This window comes from Perca flavescens, chromosome 20, assembly GCF_004354835.1.
Source record: "Perca flavescens isolate YP-PL-M2 chromosome 20, PFLA_1.0, whole genome shotgun sequence".
Lineage (NCBI taxonomy): Eukaryota > Metazoa > Chordata > Actinopteri > Perciformes > Percidae > Perca > Perca flavescens.
The window spans coordinates 23,693,227-23,708,642 of record NC_041350.1 but is presented as its reverse complement, the minus strand read 5'-3'; the positions used below and the strand labels follow the sequence as shown (position 1 = coordinate 23,708,642).

The window sequence follows — 15,416 nt, the reverse complement described above, 5'->3', positions numbered from 1 at the left end:
CTACTACAGGAGGATGGACTGAATGATGTGCAAGAGATCATCAAGACAGAGAAGACCTATCCTGAGCGCAGACTAAGAGGCGTCCTTGAGGAACTCAGCCAGGGTTGTAGGTCTGTAAAAACAAACTTCAAACTAGCAGTTTTGAAGGTTAAGTCCAATTGATTAGTATAGACTTTGACACTGACTGAGTTCTACTTCTTTCAGTCAGTTTCTTTCACTGGCAAACAAGGACCAAAATTCGTCTGGCAGAACCAAACTTGACAGGGAGAGACTGAAGTTGTGCATGTCAGAAGTGGTATGTCAACTAAAAAGAATCTTAGTTTTTTTCTTTTACTTGTTCATTGTTTATATTTCCACTGTCTTGCTAAATGCTGGGCTGTTTCTGGGTTTAGGAGAACATCGGCCAGCAAGCTAAAGCCATGAGGTCACAGGTGAAGAAAAGCACAGTGAGAGATAAAATCAAGCTTGCTCAGAACTTCCTCACAAAGCTGCGCTTCCTGGCTGATGAAGTGAGGACGATGATGAACATTATGTTACAAATGATTTTGCTTGTTGAACATGCTTGAGTCATTGTGGTCATTTCATGTTTAATGTGAGCATTCTTACTGCAGCCTCAACACAGCGTTCCTGATGTTTTCATATGGATGATAAGTAATGGAAAGCGCATTGCTTATGCACGTGTTCCCTCCAAAGACATCCTTTATTCCAGTATAGAGGAGGAGACAGGAAAGGACTGTGGCAAAGTCAAGACAATCTTTCTGAGGGTGAGTTTACACTAAATATAGTAAGAGAATCAATCAAAAGGCAGTTCATCTAATCTGTTTTGTATTTTGAATGTTGCATCAAATTCCCTTTCACCTTTTCCTCATATACTAAAGATCCCTGGTAAGAAAGGTTTTGGGCCTGCTGGCTGGACAGTCCAGTCCAAGATAGAGATTTATCTGTGGCTGGGTCTGACTAGACAGCGCAAAGACTACCTGAAGGGCCTGCCCAATGGATTTGAGGAAAATAAGTTGTCCAAAGGACCTGGCATGCCGTGCTCACCTCCCATCAGCCTCACCTACATGAGTAAGATCATCGACAAATTCAATATTTCTTCTATTTCTTCTATGTTGTTTACACTGAAATAAAGGCTGACAGCTTCTTTTTCAACATGCTATTTTAAATATGGTACCCACCATGTTTTAAACATATAGAATTATGATAATTCTAATATACTTTTTTACAAATGTCTGTAAATGCACGGCACATATCAAGTGTAATTTATGTAATTTATGTAATTATGAGCGTCTAAATCTGTCTACAGTGAAACAGATCTTCCAGCTGCGGGTCCACATGTACCAAGCTCGCAGCCTGTTTGCTGCTGATAGCACAGGTCTGTCTGATCCCTTTGCAAGAATTTTCTTCTCCACACAAAGCCAGGTCACTGAGGTGAGCACACTCAGCAGTCAGCCTAAGATATGATTTATTGAATAGCAGATCCTGCATCTTTATCAAATGTTTTATTTTCTTTCCAGATTCTGCCTGAGACTCTGTGCCCGACATGGGACCAGCTGCTGGTCTTTGAGAATGTGGAGTTGTTTGGAGAGGCCATCGAACTGAGAGACGACCCTCCTATTATCGTCATTGAACTCTATGATCAAGACACAGTGGTAAGGGTTCTTCTGACATAGTAACACCTCTCTTTTTCCATTTGTATTAATGTGAGCAAACACTCTACCTTTGCACAGCTTAAGTTACCAGATAACAATCTTATCATTCTGCTCCATCCTTATCATTCTAATAATTTAAGAGTCTGCCTGTCTTTTACTTGAAATGTAAGACTTGACATGCCACTTAATGAGTTTAAACCTTTGTGTGATATGTCCTCAATAAATGTGTTTGTCAATAGCAGCCTGATATGAAATATATTTGAAAGAAGGTGTTTGTTGACTGACAATTTTGTATTTACTCCTGACAATTACACCATTGTTTTGGATGACCCATTGGATAAGTAGAGTGTGGATTCTTATGGCTTGATTTACTGTAGAAGCATTGTAATGTGTGCAGAGAAGATTGTATTAAAAGGCATGCGAGAGGAATAAGATATGTCCATAAGGATAGATTAACTTATACCTGTTGCATTCCTTTAAGTGACATTTTGTGCTTTTTGTATGTGACCAACCGATAATTTGGACTCTTCATAACCACTAACTGCAAGAGAGATTTTATATTTCATTTTTTTAAACGTAATCATTCAATGATTTCTTTTTTAACATTACATGAATACATAATGTCTGTTTTGCAGTTCACTGGTTATTTTAGGTATGTTGCTTTTGTTCATTCTTCTTTTATCTTCAATGTTTTTTATATAGTCTGCCTGGAAACATGAGCATCTCAAGCCATGTTTCTTCCTGCTGATAGTACACATCAAATAATTAATAATAACACCATAAGCATTTTTTTTTTTTTTTTTAAATAAAGCCTTTGTAATATGAACACTGACAGATTGGCTATGGTAGGCTAAAAAGACCATTCTTTCAAATATTCAAACAAGAATTCTTGTTTTAACCTTTAAAGATTAATTTACCATTATGCTTCCAGGGTAAAGCTGAATTCATGGGCAGAACATTTGCCAAACCTGTGGTAAAGATGGCGGACGAGCATTACGGTCCCCCACGCTTTCCTCCTCAACTGGAGTACTATCAGATCTACCGTGGGAACTGCACCGCTGGAGAAATGCTGGCAGCCTTTGAACTGTTGCAGGTTAGATACACAAACCATCTAACTGTGAGGGTACTGTTTACAAAACTAAAGTTGTCAGATCATATTGAAAATAAATGATTTATAATACTTTAATTGTGTCGTGTGTTAGATTGGCCCCAATGGGAAAGCTGACCTGCCTCCCATAGACGGTCCCACAGATATGGAACGTGGCCCAATCCTGCCTGTACCGCTGGGGATCAGACCAGTGCTCAGCAAATACAGGATCGAGGTGAAGACTTTGTTTTAGCTTTAAGTTGGCATGGGTGGTTATTTTATTAACAGAAAAGTGAAGTAAAACAGCAGCAGAATCACTGAACCACCCTGTCCCTCAGGTTTTGTTCTGGGGCTTGAGGGACTTAAAGAGGGTGAATCTGGCCCAGGTGGATCGGCCTCGTGTGGACATTGAATGTGCCGGAAAGGGAGTACAGTCAGCCCTCATCCCAAACTACAAGAAAAACCCCAACTTCAGCACCCTTGTCAAGTGGTTTGAAGTGGTACTTTATCATTTAAATTACTCTATTAATATTTGCTTTTTTACCCCCTTTTATTAAGTTAAAGTCATTTTTACATTCCATGCAAATTAGGAAAAGAAGAATTGAGAAGAATTCAAAAACAAAATCCTATAAGACTATTCTCGTCAATCAAATAATTCTGTAATTTGTGTGTCAGGATTTGCCTGAGAATGAGTTGCTTCACCCGCCACTGAACATCCGGGTGGTGGACTGCAGGGCTTTTGGCCGCTACACCCTGGTTGGCTCCAATGCCGTCACCACCCTGCGGAAGTTCATCTACAGGGCAAAAGACAAGCAGGCCAACAACTGGTCCACTACAGGTATAAACTAAAACCTGGAGACATTAAACCATAGTGCATTTTCTTTCATTATTGTTACAACAACATACAGTCATTAAAACGTAAAAGATAAAGTACAGTATGTGTTTGCTAGTGCAATACACAACAGTTTCCGATTAAATAGATACACATAGAAATATATATACATAAAGAAACACATTCACGTTCTCCGTTTATCTTTCAGAGGAAATAATTGTCGTCAACATGGAACCTGAGCCTGGTTTTAAGAAGATGGACACTGTGGTCAAACTAGACTCTGTAAGTTTGTTTTTTTAAATTTTAGGACATGGTTAAAACAGAAAGCATTTGCATACTAGAAAGCTAGCAAAAGTCACATTATCTGACTTTATGCAATCTGGCTTTCTACCTAGTGTGCTGACACTGTGGTCAAAGTTGAGGTAAGAAAAGTGCTTTACACATAACTAATTCAAATTGAAAGATTTTATGTTGTTGCAAGAAACCCTAGAGCTTTACTGACAGCGTGTTTAATGCACCTTGTTTGAACAGGATGATGACAAGGATGGAAAGGGGAGAAAGAAGAAGAGAAAGAAGGGTGATGAGATTGAAGAGGACGAACTTGACGAGAGCATGTTGGACTGGTGGTCCAAATATTTTGCCTCCATTGAAACTTTGACAGAGGTGAGAAACAGGAAAACAGCACAGCCATTTTGAGTCTTCTTTTGTTTTACTGACTGCAGACCTGGATAAGGTTGAGCTTTTTTAAACTTGATCAACTCAGATCCTAACTTAAGTATCTTGGGGAAACTGGATCTTGTTGGTGTCTTGATAAATCCAGTTGAGAAATGATCTTCTTCTGCTACAGGTTCTCAAGGCTCAAGAAGCTGCTCTTTCAGATTCAGAGGACAAAGATGACATGGACATTGCAGATGGCGGAGGTAAAACCAGATGAAACGGCAAACAAGACCAGTGTTTTGTTTATCTCATCAATTTCAAAGTTTTATATTATCCACCATGCTTTCATACCTCTTTGAACCAGGTTAATGGGTTGGAGTAGTAAATCTGTGATGTTTTGAGTAAGGTCATAAAACAGACAAAAGCTACAAAGAAATACACTCCGATGTAAACCTTAGATGATCTAAAGATTCTAAACCTTCTGGCAGAATGCACCCCCTACAAGCACTTCTTACACTTTCACCATTCAAATTGTGTTCATGCATATTCAGCTTTTATAAGATCACTAACTGATTATTTTCTTCTACAGTGAAGTAGTAAACCATGTAGCCTAAGATTGCCTTCATATAGATGCTGACATGAATGTCTGACTTTTTCTCTCCCATATATGCATATTAGCCATATGCCTGCCATGAAAGTTGTCAATGAAAAATTACAGTGAATCAAAAAAAGAAACACAGATGGTGCAATTTGATGACATGATGAGCATTTATTTTAGTGCTTCATTTGAAACATATTTGATTCTGTGCTGTGCCCATCAGGCTGCACAGAATCAACTATTTATAGTATGACAAAATATATTATGCATGCTAATATAGTAGTATACACTGCATTCCATGGTGCATATTACTGACATGGCTTGACTGTGGATAATAATGACGAGAACGAGTCAAGCTTCTCTTTAATGAGCTTTACAGAGACCACGCAGCTGCCTTTGCCTGGAATATCCTGTTACACCACCAAGTATCCCTTCTGAACAGTGTACTTCCAATAGTAGCTCTAATGGCATGTTTGTTGTATACAGTCACAGCTGGTTTTGGCAACTTTCATGTGGAATTCATGTCTTGAGTGCTCTGCTCTTCCAACCACCACCCCACTCCCCCTCGTCACTCCGTCCTCACTGCTAACCTGTACTCAGATATCAAACTTGATGACTCTCCTGTGAAAGGCACCAAGAAAGGAAAAGGAAAGAAGAAAAAGGAGAAGCCGGGAATCGATCCATTCGAGAAGAAAAAGCCAAAGCTGGATGAACTAAAGGTATTTGACTCAGCACCTACACTACAACTAAGAGCAATTCTCATTAAACCTGTTGTGTGTATACAGTATATACTTGTTGGTTGTACATGACATGGTGGGATCAGTATAATCCAGAAAAAGTGCCACAGTAGAAAAAGATAATTCAAAACCGAAATGTTGATAAATTTGTGTTCTCAAACAAGGTGTACCCTAAGGAACTGGAGAGTGAATTTGACAACTTTGAAGACTGGCTCCACAGCTTTAACCTGTTCAGGGGAAAAGGTGGTGATGATGAAGACCAAAACATGATGGATGAGGACAGAATTGTTGGAAAATTCAAAGTAAGAAGAAAATGTTTAGAGAACAAAACATTTAATAATTTACAATTTAGTTACATACATTTTCTGTATAAACAGAGCTTATAATAGATTTCTATTTTGTTTAGCTAACATAAGACAGTTGCAGACAGGACGGAATGCATTAACTGTTAGGTAACATATTTTTGCCAATATATTTTGCAATATAACAATTCATTTGTTTGACTGTGTCCCTTTAGGGCTCACTGTGCATGTACAAAGTGTCGGATGACATGCCTAGAGACATGAGCTTTGACTCCAACATGGGAATGTTTCAGAACATTCCTCACAACGATCCCATTAATATTCTTGTCCGCATCTACGTTATCAGGGTAGGCTACGTGTTCTACACTTTGAAGATTCAAGGATTTATTGTTGTCATTATACAATACAGGATTGTAAGATAACATTTAGCTGTAGTGTTTTAAATTATAGTGCTAATAGAAATGGTTGCTTTTTGGTTATAGTGGATTTGCATTTGACTGAGGATACTGCTGTAGATATCTCAGGAGATGCTTAGATTATCAATTTCACTCTTAAATTATCCAATTTGTCTGGTAGGCAACTGATCTGCATCCAGCTGACATTAATGGGAAAGCTGATCCATACATTGCAATCAAACTGGGAAAGACAGAGATCAAAGACAAAGAGAACTACATCTCAAAACAGCTGAACCCTTTGTTTGGCAAGTAAGTAAAATGCTTTAATCCTGATAAAAGTATCATTACGTTTATGATCTTACTAAGTTTGGACTATATTATGTATGTTTAAATATGCCTGAAAACCTGAAAAATGCTATATTTGTCACCCTATCAGATCCTTTGACGTGGAGGCCACATTCCCAATGGATTCCACACTCACGGTGTCCATTTATGACTGGGACCTGGTGGGAACAGATGATCTGATTGGAGAAACCAAACTTGACCTTGAGAACCGTTTCTACAGCAAACACAGAGCCACATGTGGTGTGGCATGTAACTACGCCATGTAAGAATCAACTCCCTGCAGCAGCGCGTGGTGGATTGTGGAAAAAATAGTGGTTTATTATTTAATACACAATAGGAAAAGCATCACGATGACTCAGGTAGCATTAGTCAGTGATCATCATCAATATGCATTAATCAGTCACAGAATAGTACATGCAATCGACTTTTAAATATTTTCATAGTTGTATGTGTTCTACGTGGCTAACACACATATGTTTTTACTTGAATGTAGTTTCCTAACCTATTTCATAAGCAAGGTATGATTTTATTACATGGTACAGGATCCAGATAAAAGACTAGACATTACATAGACGAAATTACCAATGTCTCCACAGCTGGAATTGGTAGTGTGTAGTACTAAACCTAATGTTTGATAAGCCCAAAATGATTTCATTTGCATTAAGCTGGCAAATAAATGTAAACATGAGATTTCTTAGACAAGTTTGTAAAGTATTGACTCCTGCAGCAAAATACACTTGCACTTCATCATCTTGGACTTTTTTAACCGGCTGTCCTCAATATTCAGAAGAAAAAGGACTCTGGGATTGCCTACCACAAGTTTCCAGTATATATGGTGTACAATATGCTCTGAACAGAGACATCTTCACTCAGAATTCAACTTGCATAAGAGAATGTTTGCTTGTGCATACATCATGCGGCATTGCCTTTGAATATCTTCACCATCTGTCATTAACACATTTTGTTCTGTAATAAAATGTCCAAAATATTTTACCTTATCACAGACACTTTGAGATATTTCTCAGGATCTGATCTACATATTAGTAATGTTACCATAAGTTTATATAATCCATTATTTATCATGTAACTGTAACTGCTTTTGCTCTTTTCCGTAGCCATGGTTACAATGTGTGGCGGGACCCAATGAAACCCACACAAATCCTGGCTAAGCTGTGTAAGGACGGCAAACTGGATGGGCCTCACTACGGCCCTGCAGGACGAGTGAAGGTGGAGAACCGTGTCTTCATGGCACCGACTGAGATAGAGGATGAAAACGGTATATGAAAATTTCACTCGTACACTTTATCGTGATACCTACCTTTCATCATTTTACTTCTGTACTTGTTCTAAATTGCACAGGAGCAGCAGCTAGTTGCCTCAATGTAAAGCAAATTAAAAAGTGTGGTTTTAAATGAGTATTAAACCACCATTTGATGATGTTTGTCAGGTTTGAAGAAGCAGACAGATGAACATCTGGCTCTGACCGTGTTGAAGCACTGGGAGGAAATCCCACGGGTCGGCTGCAAACTTGTCCCAGAACATGTGGAAACCAGACCGCTGCACCACCCTGATAAACCAGGGATTGAACAAGTATGTCATTCAGTGTACTCATGCTGGCTCTACTGCAGTCAACTTCACATTTTAATCAAATCAATTTATACTGTAATGTTTTGTTTGCCTACTTTACGACCTTGTTTCCTTGTGTTCAATTGTTACAATTCTTTCAGGGGAGAATTGAGATGTGGGTGGATATGTTCCCTAAGGACATGACTGCACCTGCCCCTGCCCTTGATATTTCACCAAGGAAACCAAAGAAGTATGTACATTAGTCAAACCTGTGACTTTACAGCTTTTGCATACACTATATATATGTCTTTAGCTAAACACTGCTGATAACATCCAACAGCCAGAGGCGTGCTCCTTGAGCTTTTTTTTTTTTGGATAAGGTATAATCAAGGAACACTTTTAATAATCAATACTGATCAGTGCTTTGTCATATATCTTGTAATGTTTGCTTGTGTCCAGGTTTGAACTTAGGGTAATCATCTGGAACACAGATGAGGTTGTTCTGGAGGATGATGATATCTTCACTGGCGAGAAATCGAGTGACATATTTGTGCGAGGGTAATTATAAGCTCTATTTGTTTTTGGTGTTTTCATTTTTTCGTCTCTTGCCAATTTTTCTCTCTCTTTACATTTTAGAGTACAACTAGCACAATACATTGGCACACAAAATGATTTGCTTCTGATTTAGATTGACATGAAAAAATAACAACCCATTTTTAAAAACAATGTTTAAGATTTCTCCTACACCTTTTCCTGTAACAGCTGGTTGAAAGGGCAGCAGGAGGACAAGCAGGACACAGATGTCCACTACCACTCCATCACTGGGGAGGGCAACTTCAACTGGCGCTTCGTCTACCCCTTTGACTACCTCATGGCCGAAGAGAAGATCGTCATCTCAAAAAAGGAGTCCATGTTTGCCTGGGATGAGACTGAATACAAGATCCCAGCTCGTCTTAATCTGCAAGTGTGGGATGCTGACCATTTCTCTGCAGATGACTTCTTAGGTGCAATGGACAACCATTTATGATAACCTTTTGGCTTCATCAATCACTGTTAAACTCACACTTTAAAAACACTGCATGCTTACAGGGTAACTTGACAGCTTTGTTGACCAAATAACACTTTTGAAGACTGGATCATTTTTTCCCTACAAATTGGATATGAAACATAGATCTGTCTGTTAACTACTCCTTGTTTATTCCATGCAACTTAAGCTTTCTCGCATTTAACCAAGTTGAATAATGTCTCTTTTTAGGTGCAATTGAAATTGACCTGAACCGTTTTCCACGTGGGGCAAAGACTGCCAAGCAGTGCACCATTGAGATGGTGACAAATGAAGCCGAGATGCCCATGGTCTCCATCTTCAAACAGAAGAGGATCAAAGGCTGGTGGCCATTTGTTGCCAGAAATGAAGATGACGAGTTTGAACTCACGGTAGGTCAAAGTAAAAAGTAACCCAAAATTTTACACCTAAAAATAAAAAATTGGCTAAATGATTTGGGCAATAGCTTAAAACCACCTTGTGATTGTGAGCGATTGTGTTGTCTTTTTAGGGAAAAGTGGAAGCAGAGCTGCACCTCCTGACAGGAGAGGAAGCAGAGAGAAGCCCAGTTGGTGAAGGACGCAATGAACCAGACCCACTAGAGAAACCCAAGTATGTTCTGTTATCACCCCACTGTCCACATTTGTATTACTGACTACTCTTCTAAAACAATTTTCTCAGTTACATTGTTCAGTTTATTCCATGGCTTGGTTATATGTCACGCTCGCCATAAACACACAGACACACAAATGCAAGAATACTTTTTGTTCAGCTGCTGCAAGTCCAGCTCAACTTTAAAAAGTTAAACTCCAAGGCCAGATATAACTAAATAAATACTATGATGCAAAATAAAATAATAATAAATACATGAATAAATAAAGAGATAAATCAGTTATAAATGAAAAAATGTGAATTCTCAAACATAAAACAAGCATAACCACAATTTTAAACAATTATAAAGTACATAATAAAATTAGAGAGTAATTTCCCGAAACAAGGAAAGACATTTTTCCGAATTTACTTCAACCAAGTTCTGGACTTATACCTAGGATCTTCTTTCTTTACATGGTAAGTTGCTGTTTCGTCATATCTTTTGTTTATTTCTACCTAGTATAATCTTTATGTTTTTAAAATATTGTAAATTGTTTCTCTGTCCTATTTTCAGTAATGTCAGCAATATTAACATTTAAATTTGTCTTAGAAAGAGAGCAACAATAATGGTCCATAATGCTTAGTAAAGTCTGTATTTTCTGAACATGGGTGTTTTTGTCCTTCTAGCCGCCCAGACACCAGCCTTCTGTGGTTCCTCACTCCACTCAAGGCCATAAAAAACTTGGTCTGCAACCAGTACAAATGGCTGACCATCAAGATTGTCAGTGCTCTCCTGCTGCTGGCCATGCTGGCTCTTTTCCTCTACAACATGCCTGGTTACATGGTGAAGAAAATGCTGGGCGCTTGAGATGTTGCTCAGACACCTCTGCAGAAGGTTCCAGCAATTTCATTAAGCGGATGGCTTCTAACTCTCTCTTTTCCTACTTTCTATCTACAGTTTCCCTTCAATTATAGCATTTTAAAAACTGAATGCAACCAATGATATGATTTAAGTAGACCATGTGTCATTTTATGAGCCAAGATAAAAACAATAGCAAAACAACATGCTTTAAGAATGCTTTTAGAAATGCATTTTCTCCTTAATATTAGGATGTATTCTATTGATTTGGATATTCCTATATTGACTCTCAGCTATCAGGTGACAAAAAGTAGATCATTTAAGATACTCAATGTGAATAGACCACTTGTTAACAGTTTTTGTCACCTGAAAATCAGTGAGCTGAGTGTCAGTGTTGGTGTCTCCACATAAAATGTGACACAAAAAAAAAACCTTGCCACTTGTTTGTGATTTTATTACATATTTATATGCATATAAAGCTTTCAATGCACCAATTCAGTTCAGTGCAAAGTGGTAGTAAAGATTTGATGCGGCTTAGTTGATCAACACATTTAATTTTCTATAGTTAAAGGTGCTTATTTAAAGTAAAAGATTTGAAGTAGAATATATATTTCAAGCTGTAATATTTACATCATACGAGAATGAAAAGAATTATCTGTACATGCTTCTTAAAAGGATTTTTGCATTGAAGACATAAACAAATACTGGGGGAAGTTAGAACTTTATCTATGATAATTAAACCTGGTTATTTCAGAGTGAATTTCACTTGATCAAGAGATAATGAAGGTAAGAACACTGCAGCTCCATGAAAATGATCGATTTAACCAATGCCATAGTAATGTTCACTGCATATGAAATTAAACATAATTTTTCATTGTGGTGAGTTGGATTTCTTACTTTTGAGTTGACTTTCTTTGAGCAGTTTTTACCACTGTCCTGGTTAGGTTTTCACATTTGCATTTCATGGTCAGCACCATAAACAATTTGACAGAATTTGTGAAATAAGTTGAAAAAAACTAAACATTTTCTTACCTCCAAGTAGTGTGTGAAAATGAGAATAAAAGATCTGAGAAAGATCTAACTGATCTTAAATGTTGAAGTATGTTCAGGTTCTAAAAAGACTGGTACTTTGGTAGATTCACTTCAGCTGAACAGTAGAATGCATTTTGAATGATATGAGGACTGGATTTTGTCCTCCAGAGTCACAATGTAGTGATTACTTACTAGTGGACTTAATAACCAGTATGGACATATAGAATGAGGAGCTACAGTGACCTTTACATACAGTCTGTAATAACAGAGCTCAAACACAGGTCACTGCTATCAGATGTTCTCTCCTTATCTAACTTCCACACCAAAAGGAATCTCTTCCCTTGTGTGGAGGTAAGTAGGTCTTCCCTCAGGTTATAACAGTGCTTTGTAGAAACTTTCTTCTGTGTTTTTATTTTAGATTGTTGACTGCCTTTGGCATTCTGTAATTCTGTTTATGTTTTTTTGCTCCACCAGCCGTCCCGATATCGCCCTCCTCTGGTTCCTCATCCCTTTCAAAGCTGTGAAAAACCTGATATGTGACCAGTACCTGGGGCTGACCCTCAAGATTGTCAGTGCTCTCCTGCTGCTGGCCATGCTGGCTCTTTTCCTCTACAGCATGCCTGGTTACATGGTGAAGAAAATGATGGGGGTCTGAGTTCAAACCAGCACATGATAACTGTAGCACATAACTGTTTCAAAGGGTGTGCATTCAGTAATATTTTAAATTGTTTGTGAACGTTTTGCAATTTACCATTTGACAAAATAATAGCACTATTACGATAACAGTACGAATAATAAATCTTGAGTGCATCCATCGTTGGTTATTAATGTAGTCTAATGTGTACAAATCTCAACATATTGCTACTGTTGGTGTGATAACTGCAGTTTTTCTTGTTTCTTAAAATGGGGTTTCTTTATTCCCAATAAATTCATTCAATGTCCATTGCTCACCTTTGAGTTGGCTTGTATTAGAGTTTAGATTTTCTTCCTTTAAACAATGTCTTGTCATGTCCTGTTTGTGAGCTATGTATGATATTTCAAATTTGTCCATAAATGACCTCTGAACCACTCACTCAATCACTCTGGTAGTCCTCTCATTTGTAAATGCTTCCTTGTTTGTGTGGTATATGTATTCGGAAACTTAAAGGACAGTGAGGGCTATTGCATCATCCATTATTATAAGTAAATTAAGGTAATTACAGTAAATGTAAGCTTAAACAAATGACTTGGTCTATCATATGCATTTCAGCACATAGAATCAAGTCGAAGCAAGCTTTATTTAATTGTTTGAACTTCCAAAATAAAAGTACTAAATAGCTAAAACTCTTAAGTTACTGAGTTACATCACTGTCAAAGTCAAATGATTGCAACCATTTCAGTATGAACACACCCAACCAATACCTTGCTTATGGTGCTCTTGAAAGTGATGACCCTCTTTTAGAATCCTAAGGTAAAGAACTAAAACGTGTTTTCATTTAGTCACAACACCATTACAACAGTCTATTATGGCCCTGGTAGTCGATATCCACGAAGTTCCACATCCGGGATTGCTCCGGTGCCGCCGGATATTTCGCCAGATATCCCTCTTTTCGGCCAGATGTCCGTTACCTTCCGCTTTCTTTGTGTTGGAATTTTAAACTCTGGTGGATTTCTGAGGACTATGGTTAACTGTTCCTCAGATCTCTGCAGGGTAAATCCAGACAGCTAGCTAGACTATCTGTCCAGTCTGAGTTTTCTCTCGCACGACTAAAACGACTTTTGAACATACACGTTCCACCAAAACAAGTTCCTTCCAGAGGCTATTTTGCAGCGGCACCATGGCTCCGTCCAGCACTTAGCGCTGCCTATGACGATTGTGATTGGTTCAAAGAAATTCCAATAAACCAGAGCTTTTTTCCCCGCCATATCCCAGAATGCTTTGTGGACTAGCCAGACCCTCCCTGCAGCGTTGTGGAGGAAGGTCTGGCAATGCCAGACTATGGCCCTGGTTACTTTTCCAACTTTAGCGGAGTACATTATTTCATCAATAAAGTAATGTAAGCTATATTACTGTTAGATATTTTTAAAAACTTCAAATTCGTTAAAAACTACTTGACTGCAATAAGGAAAGAGGAGGAATTTATTTTCTTCAAATCTGGTTTCAGGAAGTGATTATAACATCAGGTTAAGGGCTTAACAGTAACTTTAAAAAGAGGCATCAGCCTTTGGTTGCCGAAACTGTAAATATGGTTGCCATTTTTAGTCACCTTATATTTTGAGTATTTAAGATACATAAAACAAAATTATTTTTCTTTTGTAGTGTCTCCCAGTTGGCGGCATTCATCTTATGAATGGCAGTGTTCATGAGCCCGTCATGAGGTGTGCCAGCTCTTGCAGCCGCCACCTCATTATATCGTTGAGCTGCCTGCTTGTGTTGCTCCGAGCTCCAGTGTGTCTACCCCTGTGGTTCTGTAGGATGTGCCACCCTGAACTAGTCAACTTGATGTGTCACTCACCGAGGTGTATGCTGTACATGCTTTGCAGTATAATTTTGCGTCCAGCTCAAAGATGCCAGATAGGCTACTTTGTCTCCCAAGACTTCACAAATTCCATTTTTGTTTTCCATTCAGGTTCATCTGGTTCCCGGTCAGTTGAATCAATTTGCATATGTATTTGTGATGTTGCCGGGTTAGTCGATCTTTTCACCCTACAGTCAAACAACTTCATTCAACTTCACACTTCACCATTGTCTCTATGTCTGTGTGCATATGTGTAAACGCACCAACACGTGCAGCACTGTCACATGCAGCGTTGTCTGGACTGTAACAGCAAGCAATAAATAAATATAACAAATGCAACAAATATTTTCAAAAAATTGTTATTTTGAGGTGTATGTTGTACTGTTTGCTGTCCTTATTTTTTATATGTTAAAAAGTGGTTGCCACTGATGGCATCAACAGGCCAAGAATTGGTTGCCAATTTCTCAATAAGGTTGCTACCTGACTACAACTACAACCTGGCTACCATTACTGGTTTGTATCTGCCCTGGGTTGTATCAGTACTTTGTTACTGCACCACTTATGATAAATACAGTGTATTTGGAACCAATGGATTTTTGAATATAGATTGTCACATTTCTAACACACTGTTTGTCTCTGCTCCACCAGCCGTCCAGATATCGCCCTTCTCTGGTTCCTTATTCCTTTCAAGGCTGCGAAACACCTGATATGTGACCAGTACAGGTGGCTGACCATCAAGATTGTCAGTGCTCTCCTGCTGCTGGCCATCGTGGCTCTTTTCCTCTACAACATGCCTGGTTACATGGTGAAGAAAATGCTGGGAGCTTGAGCTATCTGCTGGATTTGACTATTTCACACACACAAAGAAATTATTTCACATGTATGTTGCCCTTGTGTTTTTGAAAACGTTTTTTGCCATTTGACCAAAGACACCATAAAGTTGTAGATTACAAGCATTAGAATGCCTACGGTACGCAATAAAGCAAGCCTATTCTTATATTGACATGTAATTGCTAAAATCCATTGCTGCAATGTAGTGGTGCAAATGTGTTATTATTTCACAATGACGGTTAGTTTTATCTTGCTTAAAATATCATCATTATTATTATTGTTGTTGATGTTGTTCTTTTTGGTTGTTGTGGTTGCTGCTGTTGCAGGGTAAGACTGTCACCTTTGTGCTGATTTATTTTGAACTTAACAGTTTGTCAACAGTGTGCAGTATT

The 15,416-nt window shown here is 38.3% G+C and overlaps 1 protein-coding gene across 9 annotated transcripts in view; it reads left to right on the top strand.

Annotated features, from left to right (window-relative positions):
• The window catches only part of LOC114546382 (otoferlin), a 27,815-nt gene extending 12,399 nt beyond the window's left edge, over positions 1-15,416 (top strand). For 6 of the 9 annotated variants that reach the window (XM_028565120.1, XM_028565114.1, XM_028565113.1 and 3 more), the window contains exons 18-45: positions 10-110; positions 205-295; positions 393-509; positions 612-764; positions 879-1,068; positions 1,307-1,431; positions 1,518-1,652; positions 2,584-2,745; positions 2,855-2,974; positions 3,078-3,239; positions 3,415-3,577; positions 3,780-3,853; positions 3,967-3,993; positions 4,103-4,234; positions 4,419-4,491; positions 5,427-5,545; positions 5,728-5,865; positions 6,081-6,212; positions 6,442-6,569; positions 6,697-6,867; positions 7,721-7,881; positions 8,053-8,195; positions 8,333-8,421; positions 8,631-8,729; positions 8,934-9,175; positions 9,427-9,605; positions 9,725-9,825; positions 10,492-10,812. In XM_028565120.1, coding sequence (XP_028420921.1) covers positions 10-110; positions 205-295; positions 393-509; positions 612-764; positions 879-1,068; positions 1,307-1,431; positions 1,518-1,652; positions 2,584-2,745; positions 2,855-2,974; positions 3,078-3,239; positions 3,415-3,577; positions 3,780-3,853; positions 3,967-3,993; positions 4,103-4,234; positions 4,419-4,491; positions 5,427-5,545; positions 5,728-5,865; positions 6,081-6,212; positions 6,442-6,569; positions 6,697-6,867; positions 7,721-7,881; positions 8,053-8,195; positions 8,333-8,421; positions 8,631-8,729; positions 8,934-9,175; positions 9,427-9,605; positions 9,725-9,825; positions 10,492-10,672 — 3,708 coding nt within the window. In that variant the 3' untranslated portion in view covers positions 10,673-10,812. Of the gene's footprint in view, positions 1-9; positions 111-204; positions 296-392; positions 510-611; positions 765-878; positions 1,069-1,306; positions 1,432-1,517; positions 1,653-2,583; positions 2,746-2,854; positions 2,975-3,077; positions 3,240-3,414; positions 3,578-3,779; positions 3,854-3,966; positions 3,994-4,102; positions 4,235-4,418; positions 4,492-5,426; positions 5,546-5,727; positions 5,866-6,080; positions 6,213-6,441; positions 6,570-6,696; positions 6,868-7,720; positions 7,882-8,052; positions 8,196-8,332; positions 8,422-8,630; positions 8,730-8,933; positions 9,176-9,426; positions 9,606-9,724; positions 9,826-10,491; positions 10,813-12,169; positions 12,773-14,841 lie in introns of those variants that run through there. The other 3 variants (XM_028565121.1, XM_028565118.1, XM_028565122.1) reach the window with 3 other exon arrangements.